At 37.3% G+C, this 17,592-nt stretch overlaps 1 protein-coding gene across 8 annotated transcripts in view; it reads right to left on the reverse strand.

Moving 5' to 3' along the window:
- Positions 1–340: 340 nt before the first annotated feature.
- Positions 341–17,592, reverse strand: part of arhgap22.L (Rho GTPase activating protein 22 L homeolog) — a 61,949-nt gene continuing 44,697 nt past the window's right edge. For all 8 annotated transcript variants that reach the window (XM_041569126.1, XM_041569125.1, XM_041569124.1 and 5 more), the window contains 6 exons: positions 15,112–15,244; positions 14,013–14,086; positions 12,601–12,722; positions 12,027–12,370; positions 9,801–10,180; positions 341–996 (listed from right to left, as the gene is read on the reverse strand). In XM_041569126.1, coding sequence (XP_041425060.1) covers positions 759–996; positions 9,801–10,180; positions 12,027–12,370; positions 12,601–12,722; positions 14,013–14,086; positions 15,112–15,244 — 1,291 coding nt within the window. In that variant the 3' untranslated portion in view covers positions 341–758. The remainder of the gene's footprint in view (positions 997–9,800; positions 10,181–12,026; positions 12,371–12,600; positions 12,723–14,012; positions 14,087–15,111; positions 15,245–17,592) is intronic.

Consider the following 17,592-nt stretch of genomic DNA (forward strand, 5'->3'; position numbering starts at 1 on the left):
TACACCCATTCCTATGTACCAATGAGTAAATCTGCTTGCAAACTACCTATTGTTTCTTTTGGTTCCCCCACACTGATTACATGATGCCAAATATTGTTTCCCATTTCTGAAAGACCACTGGTAGTCCAAAGGCATAATGTACCTGCAAATTGTTTACAAGATTGTCCTAAGCTATGTAACTAGCAGTTAGGCAGGTTAAAAGGTTGAACTTGATGGACGTGTCTTTTTTCAACCTAACTTACTATGTTACTATGTAACATTACAACATGTGAGCTGGCAGCCACCAAAATTACATATCTGACTCCAAAACTTTCCTAAAAGAAAATACTCAGAACTATTCTCCCATCTGTGTTTTTAATGCTACAGATACTTAGTTTCTCTTATATCTTTAACTTTACATACATTGTCACCATGAATAATTGACATGCATAATTAGTATAACAGATAATACTAGTGCTAGAATGGCTTTCCCTTATATTTTGGGGATGCTGTGGCACTTAAGGGTATTGTGCAAAAAGTAGAGTGGTTCAAATGTTTTCAATCCAAGAAATGAGTTAGGAGTTCTCTTAAGAAGGTGCTATTTGTTCGGGTTCTTTGCATATGGTTTACACATGATTTTAAATCTCATTTCCGGTGTTTTAATAGGCTCCCTGAGATTTGGTCTTAATGCATATTTTTAAACTTAACTCATGTGGAGTTCTGACATATTCTTGGCAAATATCTCATGTGTATATCAAGGTTCTTAAATTTCCCGCCTTTTATATGTAATCTTTATTTGGATACTTTGAGGTCCTATTCTGAGATAGGTTTCCCAGAGTCTGAAAGAATTCTTCCATCTCTTTCTGCAATACAGTGTTCCTGAATTCTGCATCCTCACGCCCCCTCTCTGAGTTTCTCAGTTTGATTTCAAGCAAAGTGCAACGATTCTTCTCCTGCTCCAGTTTGTCTTGAAGGCTTCTGACTTGGACAAGCACTTCAGCTCTTGATCTTTCCAAACTAAGGATGAAAGATATTTTATGTTTATCAAATTCATTCATAAAAATTACAGTACACAAAAGGGGAATTCAGAAATTGTGCATATGCTACACCCATATTGCTTGTATCTTCAGATTAGTTTATAAATATTTCATTTTAGTTATTATTTTAATATCCTAAGAGAGATGTTGGGAGAAGCAAAATTGCATTTTTTGTGGGGAGTCTTTTGCTTTGCCACTTAGGCTAAGGTGCATGAGGTGCCGCCACCTTGAAAACATTTGCACTCCTATCTGTTACACTGTATCTGACAGACATGGTGACAGCCTGCGTGCATTGTGGAAAGGCAAAACAATGTATTTTCACACTAATTTTTGTTCAGCGGAGAGGATTCAAATGCATTGGCTTCTCTCTGCCTGGCTGTGCCTCAGAAAAAAACGCAGATGAGAAGCTGAGGCTGTGCCTTGTGTGCCCTTAGCCTTATAGTATACTTGTTATAATAAACTGTCCACACACTGCCCTTATTACACTTAAATAAATAGTACAACCTAATAGAGTACAGAGATGATGCACTTTTATTATTTAAGCAATTACCTAAAAAGTACAGTTAAAAAAGAACTAAGTCATAATAACCAATATGTATAGAAACTCTGTATTTTATATATTGAACTTACTGGAAAAGCCCAAATGTTCAGCATTTCTATAACAGTAATGATGAAGGCTTTCAAAGTTGTGTACAAAAATCACCATCTTGGATTCTGTTAAGATTGTCAGGGACACGAAAATGTTCATTGTGATCTGGACAGCAGCTGAGAAGCTAAGCTTAAGGGTCACATCAAATCATCAAGCAGAAAATGAGCTAAGCTGATTCAACATGTAAATGACCCCTATAGAAGATGCTATGCTTAGAAGTTGTTGCGAATCATCAAGCAGAAAATGAGGTATGTATATGACATATAGTTTTTGCCTACTTTTTACATCATGATAATATAGATACGTGTGGGGGGGGGGGGGGTTATGAGATTTGTATCCCATGAATAAAAAATACTCAAATGGAGGAAGAAAACCCACTGGATATACTGAACATGTATACATTTAAGACACTTGACCCTCATGGCCTGAATGTGGAACTCAACATAAATAGTCTTGTTTAGATGCATTATGGGATATAGAGGTTTAAGAATGGCTATTTGTTTCAATTAAGTTGTTAGTGACTCCTAAGTTTAAGGTTCATGTAAACAGACTCTTTATAGTTAAATAGTTAAAATAGGTTAAAAAAAGACAAAGTCCATCAAGTTCAACCCCTCCAAATAAAAACCCAGCATCCATACCTGCATACCTTCACATAAATTATATATAGCTATATTAACTATAGAGTTTAGTATCACAATAGCCTTTGATATAATGTCTGCCCAAGAAATCATCCAAGCCATTCTTAAAGGCATTAACAGAATCAGCCATCACAACATCACCCGGCAGTGCATTCCACAACTTCACTGTCCTCCCTGTGAAGAACCACCTACGTTGCTTCAAATGAAAGTTATTTTCTTCTAGTCTATAGGGTGGCCTCTGGTGTGGTGATTCTCTTTATGGGTGAAACGGTCCCCTGCTATTTGTCTATAATGTCCTCTAATGTACTTGTAAAGTGTAATCATGTCCCCTCGCCAGCACTTTTTTCCCAGAGAAAACAACCCAAACCTTGACAGTTTACCCTCATAATTTAAGTCTTCCATCCCTCCAACCAGTTTAGTTGCATGTCTCTGCACTCTCTCCAGCTTATTTATATCCCTCTTAAGGACTGGAATCCAAAACTGCACTGCATACTCCAAGTGAGGCCTTACTAGGGACCTATAAAGAGGCATAATTATGTTTTCATCCCTTGAGTTAATTAATTTTTTATACAATTAAAGCACTGCATATCTTGTTGGCCCTATATAAATACATGATGATGATAATGATGATGATGATGATGCAAGACAGAACTTTATTTGCTTTAGAGGCCACAGAATGACACTGCCCAGTAGACAACTTGTAATCTACAAAAACACCTAGATACTTCTCAGTTAACGAAATGCCTAACACACTGGCAGTTAGGGGCAGATTTATCAAAGGTCGAGGTGAATTTTCGAAAAAAAATTGAATTTCGAGCTATTTTAGTGTATCTCGACTAGGGAATAGTCCAAATTGTATTTGAATTTTAAAAAAATTTGAAAATTCGAATATCGAAATTTATCATGTACTATCTCTTTAAAGTTTCGACTTCAACAATTCGCCATCTAAAACCTGCCAAATACTAGAACCTATTTGGATTCAATTGGTGGAAAAATCTAAGTTTTTTATACAGTAAGGAAAAACTTTGATTTGAATTCGTTATTACTTTGATTCATATGATTCGAATTCCGACCTATCAGATCGAAAACGGACCTATTCTCCCCCCAAAAAAACTTTGACACTCAACTAACAACACTGGTCCAATTAGAAAACGTTCCATTTACCACCATCTTTTAGCCAGGTCTCTATTCAGGTACAAATACTTTGTTCCAGGTCAACATTCCTTCATTTAACCAGTAACCTTCTGTGTGGCACTCAACAGAATCGAGGTCTCTGCTCACCTTCTCATAAAAAGAAATTAAGTCTGGCAAGATCTATTAAGCATAAAATCATGCTGGCACAGACTCATAGTATTATGATTTGCTATGAAGTACAGAATCGTATCCTTTATTAACCCTACAAAAAGTTTTCCCACCACAGACGTCAGACTAACTGGCCCATAGTTTTGAGGCTGAGAACGGGATCCCTTTTTGAATAGCGGCACCACATTAGCAATTCTCCAGTCTCTCTGCACCATGCCAGACCTCAATGAATCCTGAATAATTGAGTAAAGAGGTTTGGCAATTACAGAACTAAGTACCCTGGGATGAATACCATCAGGCCCGGACCTTTGTTTATCTTTAGTGATGGGCGAATGTATTCGCCAGGCGCGAATTTGTGGCGAATTTGCGCAATTCGTCGCCAGCGAATAAATTCGCGAAACGCCCGTGAAAATTTGCCCAAAAAATTTGCCGGCATCAAAAAATTTTTTCTAATTTTTGCCCGTTTCACGAATTTCGCAAATTTTTGGGCGAAGCGAAACGGCGCAAATTCGCCCATCACTATTTATCTTAACATGTTCTAGTCTCTTTTGAATTTCCTCATGTGTGAACAATGCATCATTAGTTGTATTACTAGAATTGGGACTATTAAGAAGTAAACCTTCATTAACTGGTTCCTCATTTGTGTAGAGTAGACAGACGAAAAATATGAGTTCAGAATCTCAGCTTTTTTTCTGTTCTTATCAACCAGCTGACCCCCCTCTGATATTAAAGGGGACATTTCATATAACCTTCATATTCAGATATATTACACATCCTGCCTCAAAACATGTAATGATGCAGAAAGAAAAACGTTTTGAAAGCATTTTACCTCCTAGAACTGTCATTATATCAGAGCTGCAGAGAGAACCTCTCAGCTCGGTGTCTAGGCTGAAATGAAGAGTGGGAGTGTCTGTTCATTCTCTCACAGGAAGTGGTCACAGCACTGACCGACAGGCTGAACTCCTGAGCTGTAGCAGCCAAACTCTTCCCCTCCCACCCTCTGTCCTGTGTGTCTCAGCCTGCACATAACTGTCTTATGCTGCTGTCTGATCATTCACTTATAACTATATATCTTACATGCTCAACATAAATCAATAGATGTGAAGGTTAATACAAACTGTAATAGTGTCCTGTGTTCCACAGCAAATAGACCAGTCACACATGTACCTGGACATAATCTATAGTCCATAATATATTGTTATACATTGTGCAACTCCCTGCCTCTATTACATTATAAAAGTTATACAAACAGTGTACATTGGTATTTACTGCTATGATATTGCAGAACAGCAGTTGTAGGTTTGTTTTCCTTCATATTGATATATGATCAGGTGCAGGGAGTTGCAAGGGAGTAAATGCAGCTGTTCTCGGACAATTTATAATCATGTGCAGGGAGTTGCAAGGTAAAATGCAGCTGCTTTGGAACAATGTATGACCAGGTGCAGGGAGTTGCAAGGGGGATGCAGCTGTTTTGTTACAATTTATGACCAGGTGTAGGGAGTTGCAAGGGGAATGCAGCTGTTGTGGAACAGTTTATGACCAGGTGCAGGGAGTTGCAAGGGGAAATACAGCTGTTCTGGAACAATTTATGACCAGGTGCAGGGAGGTGCAAGGTAAAATGCAGCTGTTCTGAAACAATTTATGACCAGGTGCAGGGAGTTGCAAGGGGAATGCTGCTGTTGTGGAACAGTTTATGACAAGGTGCAGGGAGTTGCAAGGGGAAATGCAGCTGTTCTGGAACAATTTATAACCAGGTGCAGGGAGTTGCAAGGTAAAATGCAGCTGTTGTAGAGCAGTTTATGATCAGGTGCAGGGAGTTGCAAGGGGAAATGCAGCTGTTGTGGAGCAATTTATAATGAGGTGCAGGGTAAAATGCAGCTGTTGTGGAACAGTTTATAATCAGGTGCAGGGAGTTGCAAGGGGAAGTGCAGCTGTTGTGGAACAATTTATAATCAGGTGCAGGGAGTTGCAAGGTAAATGCAGCTGTTCTGGAACAATTTATAATGAGGTGCAGGGAGTTGCAAGGAGAAATGCAGCTGTTGTGGAGCAGTTTATGATCAGGTGCAGGGAGTTGTAAGGGGAAATACAGCTGTTGTGGAACAGTTTATGATCAGGTGCAGGGAGTTGCAAGGTAAAATGCAGCTGTTCTGAAACAATTTATAACCAATTTATGAATGCTGCTGTTGTAGAACAGTTTATGACCAGGTGCAGGGAGTTGCAAGGGGATATGCAGTTGTTATGGAACAATTTATAACCAGGTGCAGGGAGTTGCAAGGTAAAATGCAGCTGTTGTAGAGCAATGGGAAATGCAGCTGTTGTGGAACAATTTATAGGGAGGCGCAGGGAGTTGCAAGGGAATAAATGCAGCTGTTCTGGGATAATTTATTATCAGGTGCAGGAAGTTGCAAGAGGAAATGCAGCTGTTATGGAACAATTTATAGGGAGGTGCAGGGAGTTACAAGGGGAAATGCAGCTGTTATGGAACAATTTATAGGGAGGTGCCGGGAGTTGCAAGGGGAAATGCAGCTGTTATGGAACAATTTATAGGGAGGTGCAGGGAATTGCAAGGGGAAATACAGCTGTTATGGAACAATTTATACAGAGGTGCAGGAGTTGCAAGGGAATAATCACAGCTGTTCTGGGATAATTTATGATCAGGTGCAGGGAGTTGCTAGGGGAAATGTAGCTGTTATGGAACAATTTATAGGGAGGTACAGGAAGTTGCGGAAATGCAGCTGTTATGGAACAATTTATAGGGAGGTGCAGGGAGTTACAAGGGGAAATGCAGCTGTTATGGAACAATTTATAGGGAGGTGCCGGGAGTTGCAAGGGGAAATGCAGCTGTTCTGGAACAATTTATAGGGAGGTGCAGGGAGTTTCAAGGTGAAATACAGCTGTTATTTAACAATTTATACAAAGGTGCAGGGAGTTGCAAGGGAATAATCACAGCTGTTCTGGGATAATTTATGATCAGGTACAGGGAGTTGCAAGGGGAAATGTAGCTGTTATGGAACAATTTATAGGGAGGTGCAGGGAGTTGCAAGGGGAAATGCAGCTGTTATGGAACAATTTATAGGGAGGTGCAGGGAGTTGCAAGGGAATAAATGCAGCTGTTCTGGGATAATTTATGATCAGGTGCAGGGAGTTGCAAGGGGAAATACAGCTGTTATTGAACAATTTATAGGGAGGTGCAGGGAGTTGCAAGGAAATAAATGCAGCTGTTCTGGGATAATTTATTATCAGGTGCAGGAAGTTGCAAGGGGAAATACAGCTGTTATGGAACAATTTATAGGTAGGTGCAGGAAGTTGCAAGGGAATAAATGCAGCTGTTCTGGGATAATTTATTATCAGGTGCAGGAAGTTGCAAGGGGAAATACAGCTGTTATGGAACAATTTATAGGTAGGTGCAGGGAGTTGCAAGGGGAAATGCAGCTGTTATGGAACAATTTATAGGTAGGTGCAGGGAGTTGCAAGGGAATAAATGCAGCTGTTCTGGGATAATTTATGATCAGGTGCAGGGAGTTGCAAGGGGAAATGCAGCTGTTATGGAACAATTTATAACATATAATAACATATGCAGGGAGTTACAAAGGAAACCCCAAAAGAGGTTGATTGCTGTTTGTATACAACATAATACTGTGTAGAAAATGACTATGGCACTTACACTAACTGCTCATACACATTGCCCCCAGCAGATTATATATTATTTATACAGAAGTTTGCTTTTCTTTCTTTTCCACAATTATTGCAGGGCAAGAGAAAGGAACAAACAGTGAAGGGAGGGGGAGGAAAACGAACAGGGCAGAGAGGGGGTTAAATAAATAGGACAGAGAGGGAGAGAAAGGAGCAGGGAAGGGAAAACCAGCAGTAAGGGTTAACAGAAGTCTGCAGGGAAGGACTGAGAGAGACATCACAGACACGCCCACTCCTCTCTCATTGGCTGCTGCTCTATAGCTTACACAGAAAGAGCCGTAGGCTGTAGCTCAGATACTGAAGAGTCTGAGACAGGAAGTTGCAAAGGGGGAGGGCTGAGAACAGTTTTCAGGCTAATACAGATGTTTTTTGATGCAAAAGTTATTAAAATAAAAACACTTTCTTCTATTTTACATTATTTGAAATGGTTTGATGCATTGTGAAAATTTATGCTATATGTCCCCTTTAAGGGTCCCACCCCTCCCTGCTTCATTTTTGTTACTATTTACATATTTAAAAAATAATTTGGCTTTGCAATAATGTTCCTTGCTTACAAGGGGAACATTAGTGTATTTTTGGTATTGGTATTTATATGCTGATTTTAATGTTTTAACATTGCTTTATTGTTTAAATGATTGTTCAATAAATCACATAAACTGACTGCTTTAAAAAAGCAGGATCTGACAAAGCCCCTTTACACTAATTAATGCAGCAGTTTTGGACAAAAAAAATTCTCTTAAAAGTTAAATTTCAATATTTTTTGCACACCAACTGTGACTGCTCTTTTTTGGTTGTATTGCAAATGTGTTGGCTCTAGTACTCCATCACTGTACGTTCAGTATTCTGATGAATTTATGAAGTAGGATTTGGGGATTCGTCCTGAAAACTGAATCATGAGGTTCAGGTCTGGGATCTGTGCAGTCCAGTCAAATTCATCCTCACCCAATTTTTTAAACCATATCATTATGGATTTCTTTGTGCGCAGGGGCATTATCATGCACAAATGAAAAGGGCCCTCCCAAAACTGTTGCCACAAAAGTGGAATAACATGATTCTCTAGGACTGTCATTGTATGCTGTAGCATTAAATGGGCAGTCTACACCTAAATAAGCACAATACAATAAACAGCCCATCTCTTCCCAGTGCCATTTTGCTCCTTTCTTTCCCCCTTTTAAATTTTACTGTGTTTTCTCCTTATTTCTCCTCTGTGATCAACTCTTTCGCTTTCCCCTCTGCTTTCAGTCCCTTCACTTTCTCTCATTCCCCTTCCTGTTCCATCCGTTCCCCTGCTGCGCCTTTTGCTCTTCTTACTTTCCTTATATTGTGTTTTCAACATACATTGAATTGTTCATATCAATCTTATACAAGGCATGCCAAAAGTAAATCAAGTAGAAAAGGAAGCAACAAAGGTCAAAGGAAAACAAAACAGAACAAAATCCAGGGTGATATACAGGTTACGACATTCTGTCGTTCATGCAAATTCTCTTTCTTTTAAGCTCATATATGCATTTTCTCTTCTTCTGTCCATTTTTCTTCCATGTTCTTCTTTTATTACACCCACCCTTCCACAGCATAATTCTTTCCCCCAATATATCTACCCTGCCTCAATATTCTGCCTGTTGTATTTGTTTTAAATTATGTTTTGACAAATTTTCTTGACTTTTTGCCAGTTATCTGTATTTCTAGATATCACAATGACACAGTCATTAAAGGGATTCTGTTATGGGAAAACATGTTTTTTTTAAGAAAACACATCAGTTAATAGTGCTGCTCCAGTAGTCTTTTGCACTGTAATCATTTTTCAAAAGAAACTTTTTTTTATGTTTAATTTTGGAAATCTGACATGGGGCTAGACATGTTGTTAGTTTACCATGTGCCCCCAGTCAATGGGAATGTAACAAAATAACAGCTCCCTGACACATAACAATTCCTTGGTACATATCACACTCAATTGTAAAAATCCCACTGAAACTCCTTTAGTTACATTGAGTTGGAGAAACAATAGATTATCTAAAAGCAGATGCATCATAAAGTGCTGGCTCTTTCTGAAAGTACAGGATCTTGCAAAGTGAATTGAGATGGCTGCCTACACATCAATATTACAGCTAAAAATACACTTGTTGGTTCAGGAATAATATTTTATTTGGTTGAAAGAATTATTTGCAGTGTAAACAGTATAATTAAGAAATAAAAACTACACCATGAAAATCATGTCAGAATCCATTTAAGTTCCTGGAGATACTGTATATTAAGCAGTTATTTACCATGATCTAATGCACCTCATTATTATTTAAATCACTCATCAATCCTCTACATTTCAAGTATCATAGTCTCTCATAGCTACACTGTCCATCAACTGTAACACAAACATGAGGTTACATATTTCATTTTACCATGCTGGAAAAAAATAATATGACTGAAAAATAAAAAACACCAAATTCACAACGCATATGCTTAACTTTTTCAGTTGGAACGCTTTATAGGAAAGAAAGGTTGTCTCACCTTGTCATTTTGTTCTCATACTCAACTTGCTGCTTGGCTAACTGCTCTTTCAACTCTGTCACCATCCTGTGACATGTATTCCAGACCTCACCAGAATCCGAGGTCAATGTAGTATCACTTTGGCCACTGCTGCTCACACACAGCTCAAGTCTCTCTATACTGCTGGCCAGTGGCAAGGTACGTCTTTCACTCTCTGATAGGGACAAGTGCCATGCAGATCCTGAACCTTGAGACACCTGGCTCCCATCACAAGCTTGGCAGCTGGCCAAAGAGTCATTCAAGGAGACATTGCTGAATGAGGACCAGTTACTGCTAGGCAGTGATGGCAGGCATGATGGGACATTATCATATGATGACAATCGTTGTGCTTTGGCAGAATCCTGAGGCAAGCAGAACATAAACATATGTTTAGAATGTATACATATCTTCATTATTGTGCATGTGTTACCTTACTGAATGTAGTTGAAATTAAAATGAAGCAAATTTACAAATGCACACCACAAGGCTTTTTATAAAAATGTAATACTTGTTTATTGAGTGGTCTGCTTTAGTCTCTAGGTTTAAAATCTTCTCTAATTGGATTGTAATAAATAACATAATCCACCAGATATAAATATCTGGACTCCAAAAAATTATTTGTCATGGTTCAATTTGGTACACAGAAAGACACCATTTACAGAAAAATACATCACAATTCATTTTAACCACTATATGAGCTAATTAGTAATGTTCAAATAATTTTTTAGTTGATTTAAGGTATGAAGATCCAAATTATGGAAAGAATCCTTATCTGGAAAACCCCAGGTCTCAGGATTCTGAATAACAGGTCCCATACCTGTACCTTATATTGATTAAAATGGTTTTACACAGGCCTTATCATCTATAACAACCAATCAACAGGTACATTTACTGGTCACCTGTTTAAATGCTTCTTCTTTGTTGTTATTGGCTACTGGACTTAGACAAACTCTGGACCTTTTATTACATATTGGCGTATGATTTCAAATCACCCCTTGCAGTACAACATTTGTTGTAGCCCACCCATCACTAGTGTGAGCTGTCATAATAGTAACCCTCCAATTGTATACCAAAAATTTGTATACAGAAATAAACACAAGTTGATGGTAGGAAAAAAAGCTGGTCCATCTAAATTTAGAAACTTGGACATGTTTTTTTTTACCAGAACTGGCATTCTGGGAAGCTACAGTAAGAGCAAATTAAATTCAGTGGTGATAAATGTGAGGTTACATCTTTGGGATTTAATATGCATGTATACTCATAATGGGACTAGGCTGGACACATTCTTGATGGAAGAGGACCTGGAGTACTTGTAAATAACTTAATTGTAGCAGGCAAAGCTACAGGTAAGTCCAGCAAGGTACTCCTGTATTAAAAGAGGTATGGCTTCAAGGACAGAGGAGGTTAATCTTCTCCAAAGCATTGGCAAGATACAATCTAGTATATATAATTCAGAGTTGGTCTCTAGTGCTTAATGAAACAGAGAAGTCCAAAGAAGAGGGTATGGAATGTCTCAGTTATGAAGAAAGGCTGGGCAAGTTGTGTTTATTTAGAGCAGAGAAGCGCTTAAAGGAGAACCAAACCCTTAATTATAAAAACCCCTACCCCCCTACATTTCATTTCTAAAAAATTTAATAATTTGCTTCTAATGGTGTCTATAAGAAATGGCCTTCCCCTAATTCAGATGTTTCTGGATAAGGGATCCCATATCCGTATAACTATACAAAAGAACCATAATATAATCTCTCTAACACTTTATTCATTAGTAGAACATTAGCAGACATGAGAACAGACATTGAGATTGGAAGAAGGATGCAAAAAGTTTTTTTACACAGCAGTAAAGTTGCAGATTTTCTCTCCAAAGCATTTGTAGCGGCAGATACATTATAGTACCAAGAGAGGACTGGATGCCTTTTTAGAATGTTATAAAATACAAAGTTACTGGAATTAACTCTTAGTACACAGCTAATCCAAGAACTGGTCCCATATCCCTTTCAAGCAAATTGGAGAGACTTTAGATGGGGTTTTTTAGCCTTCCTCTGGATTAACTAGTGGTTTTCATTTAGACAAAAGGTTAAACTTTGCACTTATTCTTTTAAGCTCATATTCTATTTAACTAAGTTACAAATAGAAAAAAAACATATTCAAATTATATTTTTTCAGCAGTAGTTAGTTTTCTGTCATGCAGGCAGTTTATTAGCGTCGCACCTTTTCTCTTTGGCTGCGGAGGGAAGAAAAACCATTTTGCAGCCACGATCCACTTGGTGGTTGGTTGGAAGAATCACAACTTGAGAAAACGGATTTACTACTGGATAACATGAACGATGCCTTCCAGTTGGCAAATATCTGACTTTTTGCTCGCGTTTGTTCATGGTTCCCATAAAGAATTGGCTCCAAGGACTGAAACTTTGCTGTACCTGCATCTTGAATACATTGTGTAGTGTCAATCTGTTGTACAGATTCACGAGCAGGAGAGTCAGAAGAAACTGCTTGAAAAATCCTCTGGTTCTCACGGATCAGAATAGTCATAAGATGCTGAATTAAAGAAGCTCCTGTGGAAAGGATGATATTTAATTTTAGATTAAATAAGCATTGTATTTTGTGCAATAGCTATACATGCAACTCTTATTGCAGTACAAATTTAGTTACAACAGTCTACTCGGCTAAAAGATGAATCATACACTGCAGATACACTCAATGGACAGAATAAAAGAAGTTTATGGTTGAAATGCATTCACATACTGGCATATCAGTGTACTGACATTACATTAATAACACCCACCTTCAATGAGAGCTATTGGGTCCTGTAGTTTTGGTCTTAAGATATTAGGAGCAAAAACAGTGGCTAGATTCTGCACACTCATCTTATTGGTGTCTGAATGAGACTGAACTTCATCCAGGAAACTGTAAGTGTGAAAGAATGGGAATAAGCAAGAGAAAATAAGCAAGTAACATTTTTCCCATTTATCACATGTTCTATCTGCAAGGGCATTTTGGAAAATTGTGCTTATTATGGGGCTCACAAACTTTAATGGCTTCATCTGTACAGGCAAAAAAATTGTTCCACCAGTTGCCATTTTTGATTGCTTACATTCCTTATGATATAAGTCCATGCATTTTTAGTTTGGGGCAGATATACAAATTTTCAAGGCCAAAGGGAAAAAAACACAATTGCAAAAATAATTGCGAACCTTGAGCAAGTTTTTTTCCATTTTTTGGACAAGCATAATATTATAGGCTATTGTGATACTATAATTAGTATATATATTGGTATATATAGTTATGTGAATATATGGAGGGGTCAGTGTGAGTGTGTATATGTATGTATGCTGAGTTTCTTTTAAGGGGTTGAACCTGATGGACTTTGGTCTTTTTTCAACCCAACTTAACTATGTAATTATCAACCAAACTTGACTATGTCATTTTTTTTGCAAATCGTGAAATACTGCAAACTCAGATTTTGATACATTTGCCCCATAGAAACTATGTTCTCTGGTGTATTTCTGTGTGAGGATATAAATGTTGTGACCAAAGAGGAAAAGTACCAGAGAGCTATAATTAAACGTTATGTAAGATTTAGCAAGATCTTCTTAATATTTCCATTATAAAAACACAAAAGCAAAATAAAAGAACATATAGGGGCAGATTTACGAAGCTCGAGTGAATAGTTCGAATCAAAAACATATTTGAATTTTGAAGTAATTTTTTGGGTACTTCGACCATCGAATTGGTCAAATTCGATCGAATCTAATGATTTTAACGATTCGAAGTAAAAATCGTTCGACCATTCGATAATCGAAGTACTGTCTCTTTAAAAAAAAACTTCGACTTCATACTTCCGAAGTCCAATGTTAGCCTATAGGGACCTTCCACAGCACTTTTCTACGTTTTTTTGGTTGAATAAAAATCCTTCGATCAATCGCTTAAAATTGTTCGAATCGAACGATTTTATCATTCGATGTAATGATTTTTATTCGATCGTTCGATCGAACCTTTTGCGCTAAAATCCTTCGAATTCGAAGGATTTTAATTCGAGGGTCAAATTCGAAATTCGACCCTTGATAAATCTGCCCCATAGTGGCTGTTCAATAAACCTAGAAATTAATGACTTTTGACATGCAAAATATCATTGTAAAGATTATTATTATTTCATATCTACCTGATCATAAATATTAGGGTAGTATAGTCGCTTACCTACAGATGTACTTCAAAAGATTGTAGTTGACAGGAGGCAGACCTTTGATCAAAATGCATATTTCCTGTGTGCCCTAAAGAAATGCATATTTAATATCTCAATATAATTATTATGTATTGATATACAGTATATTGTATCAATAACAATTTAAAATCAAAAACCCTTAAAGCTAATAACAGTTCAATAGTTTATGAGATTAGATTCTTACAAGCAGATTTATCAAAATGTGAGATTAGAATTTACCACAGAAAAAAACTCACCCACTTTCTATTCACTCCTATGGGATTTTTAGAAGCGTATTAATAAAATCGGGAACTTTCACCCATTGATCAATACACTTCTAAAAATCCCAAAGGAATGAATAGAAAGTTGCCAGGTTTTTTGTGTTATGTTTCATTCATTACTGGAGAACTTTTACAGACAAATTTAAGCAGTTTTTTCAATCACCCGCTTTCATCATCTTCTTCTAGACATGCCCCACTATTTCTTAATAGATCTAACACATGGGTGTCTGGACATTTTTCCTGAAGAAATAATACATAAAGTTGTCAAGTTAATTTGTTAACACTGGACACACTGTGCTTCTTCCACAACAGTAGTACTTAAAAGACAAGTGATTAAATGTGTGGTCTTCAAGAGGAGGATTTTTATAAATTTCATATAATCTTCTGTATGATAAAAATTTGTTGAACACAAAACTGAATCCCACATGGACCCTAGTATAGCAATAACTTCACACAACATTTATACGCAAGCACTGTAGTGCTGCCAAAATCAATTAAAATCTGGCCACAGATCTCAAATATATACTGTACTAGCATTGTTATGATGAATTTCAAATATCCAAAGGAAAAATATATAACCAAATTTTAAGCCATGACAATAAACAGTTTTGAATGGAAAAGGAAGATAGTTGTTATTGACAGCTTTTATGCAATGGTGGCTGGATATATCTCAGTTCACAGCTATTGAGAGAGAGACTAAGCAGACAGTACACCCTTTTAATGTAGGTAAAAGTTTGTAATTGTTGGCAAAGATTTATCCAGTTTAAAGAACAAACTTTAACCTAAAGGCACTAGTGGTTAGCAGGAGGCTTACCTCTTCTTGATCCCTTGACAAAGTATGTGCACATCTCAAGAAGTCTTGGTATCTGCTAAATGGGATCACAGGTTCTGGTAGTTCCCGCAAGTAGAGTTTGAGGAGTGATGCTACTGTATGTACATCTGTATTCCTGTAAAAGACGAATGTCACATTACTTAGATTTGACTTCCTTTTCAGTATTTTACACAATAAAAAGTAAACAAGGTACAGAGCATTTCCATATACTGTAAGAATTAGGGATGCACCGAATTCAGGATTCAGCCTTTTTCAGCAGGATTCGAAATCTGAATTTGCATTTGCAAATTAGGGACAGGAAGAGAAATTACAGTCCCTCAAAAGTTCTGTCATTTGCTTCCATACTTCTTCCTGTTACAGTTAGAGCTGCAGTACTTCTCATCAGGCGATCTCTGAGGCAGCACACAGATACTCGAGAAATGGTGGTGCAAGGTACGACATGTAAAAGGGCAATGAGTATATTCCAGTTTGGTAAGATTCCAATTGATGCAAATTTATATGATATAAACTTTCTGTTGCTTAATTATTCATTTTCGGGATAAACTTTTAAAGAAATTATGTGCAGTGTTATCTTAGGGTAGGATAAAGAATTAGGTGAGTTAGTACAAGTTAGTTAAGCTTACCATGAATTAGGTGTGAAAAAAGTTTTCATTTTTACATGATATGAAATAGACAGAAAGGAAACCATTTTTGTCCCAAACCATAAAGTCTTAATGCTTAAGCCTTCCTTCTCCCAGCTGTTCATTGTGATATTTGCTATAGATTCATCTTTTACAATTGCCCCCTCTGCTATTCCTTGTTTGACCATTACAGTTACAGAGTGCCTAGCTAAGGTATTCAGACCCTTAAAAAGATACTGGGGGTCATTTCTAAAGTTCGCGCAGTGCATATTTTTCCACAAACGGTTGTATTGCCCATGTTTTTTCCTGAACATTAAAAAATTGCACTACTGTGCCCATCTTTCCATTTTTTGCGAATTCGCATTGTGAATACATTTTCGCAAATGGAGCGCTGAGTTTGCGTGAGCGCACCCAATGTGCCAGGTTGTTGTGGGCAAAACTTAAACTTAAATTCGCACATTGTAAAACTTTTATGCAAATGTTTTCTCCGCCACCAAAGTTGTGGCGTAATTCAGTCACAGAGTGTTTGCATAAATATTCACAATTTGCTAATTTTTTACATATTTAAAAAGCTCTTATAAACATTCGCATTGTGAAAAAAAAATTGCAATTCTGTTTGCACTACACTTATTCAGCTTTATAAATATAACCATGCACAGGGCAAATATATTCACTTTGCGATCCAATCTGCCTTGCACGAAGTTTATAAATGACCCCCACTGACATCAGAAATTAAACTCTTTTATACATCTATCATAATATTGCCTTTGAAACTGCTATGAAGTATTTGCATGATGCTTTTACATTACCTGTCTGATGCCCCATGTTCCTGTATGAGGGGGCTGACATATTTATGCATTAGAAAATCAAACTGACAGGCTGAGATGGGACAGTCAGGTTTGCAAAACAGTCAGGTTTAAAAACTTCAACTAACAATAACTTACAAAAACAAAACTCTCAGCAAAAAAGATCAACATGACCTATAGGTAACTTTTCATGTACATTAAAGGGATCCTGTCATCTGAAAACGTTTTTTTCAAAAAGCGTTAGTTAATAGTGCTACTCCAGCAGAATTCTGCACTGAAATCCATTTCTCAAAAGAGCAAACAGATTTTTTTATATTCATTTTTGAAATCTGACATGGGGCTAGACATTTTGTAAATTTCCCAGCTGCCCCCAGTCATGTGACTTGTGCCTGCACTTTAGGAGAGGAATGCTTTCTGGCAGGATGCTGTTTTTCCTTCTCAATGTAACTGAATGTGTCTCAGTGGGACATGGGTTTTTACTATTGAGTGTTGTTCTTAGACCTACCAGGCAGCTGTTATCTTGTGTTAGGGAGCTGCTATCTGGTTACCTTCCCATTGTTCTTTTATTTGGCTGCTGGCGGGAAAAAGGGAGGGGGTGATATCACTCCAACTTGCAGTACAGCAGTAAAGAGTGATTGAAGTTTATCAGAGCACAAGTCACATGACTTGGGCCAGCTGGGAAATTGACAATATGTCTAGTCCCCATGTCAGATTTCAAAATTGAATATAAAAAAATCTGTTTGCTCTTTTGAGCAATGGATTTCAGTGCAGAATTCTGCTGGAGCAGCACTATTAACTGATTCATTTTGGAAAAAAAATTTTTTTCCCATGACGGTATCCCTTTAATATTTTAAAAAGTAGTTTTTTAGTGTCAGTATTACTTTAACCAGTTCTCTCGTACTGAATAACAAATCCTACTCCCAGATTTCTCTATCATATTTTTATTTCAAATCACTCAAAATTAGTTTTCAAAATTAATTTGTATGCTGTGAAATGTGTTGCTGCAATATAAATGGTTTTGTAAGTACAGATGCCTG

The sequence above is a fragment of the Xenopus laevis genome, chromosome 7L (genome assembly GCF_017654675.1).
Source record: "Xenopus laevis strain J_2021 chromosome 7L, Xenopus_laevis_v10.1, whole genome shotgun sequence".
NCBI lineage: Eukaryota > Metazoa > Chordata > Amphibia > Anura > Pipidae > Xenopus > Xenopus laevis.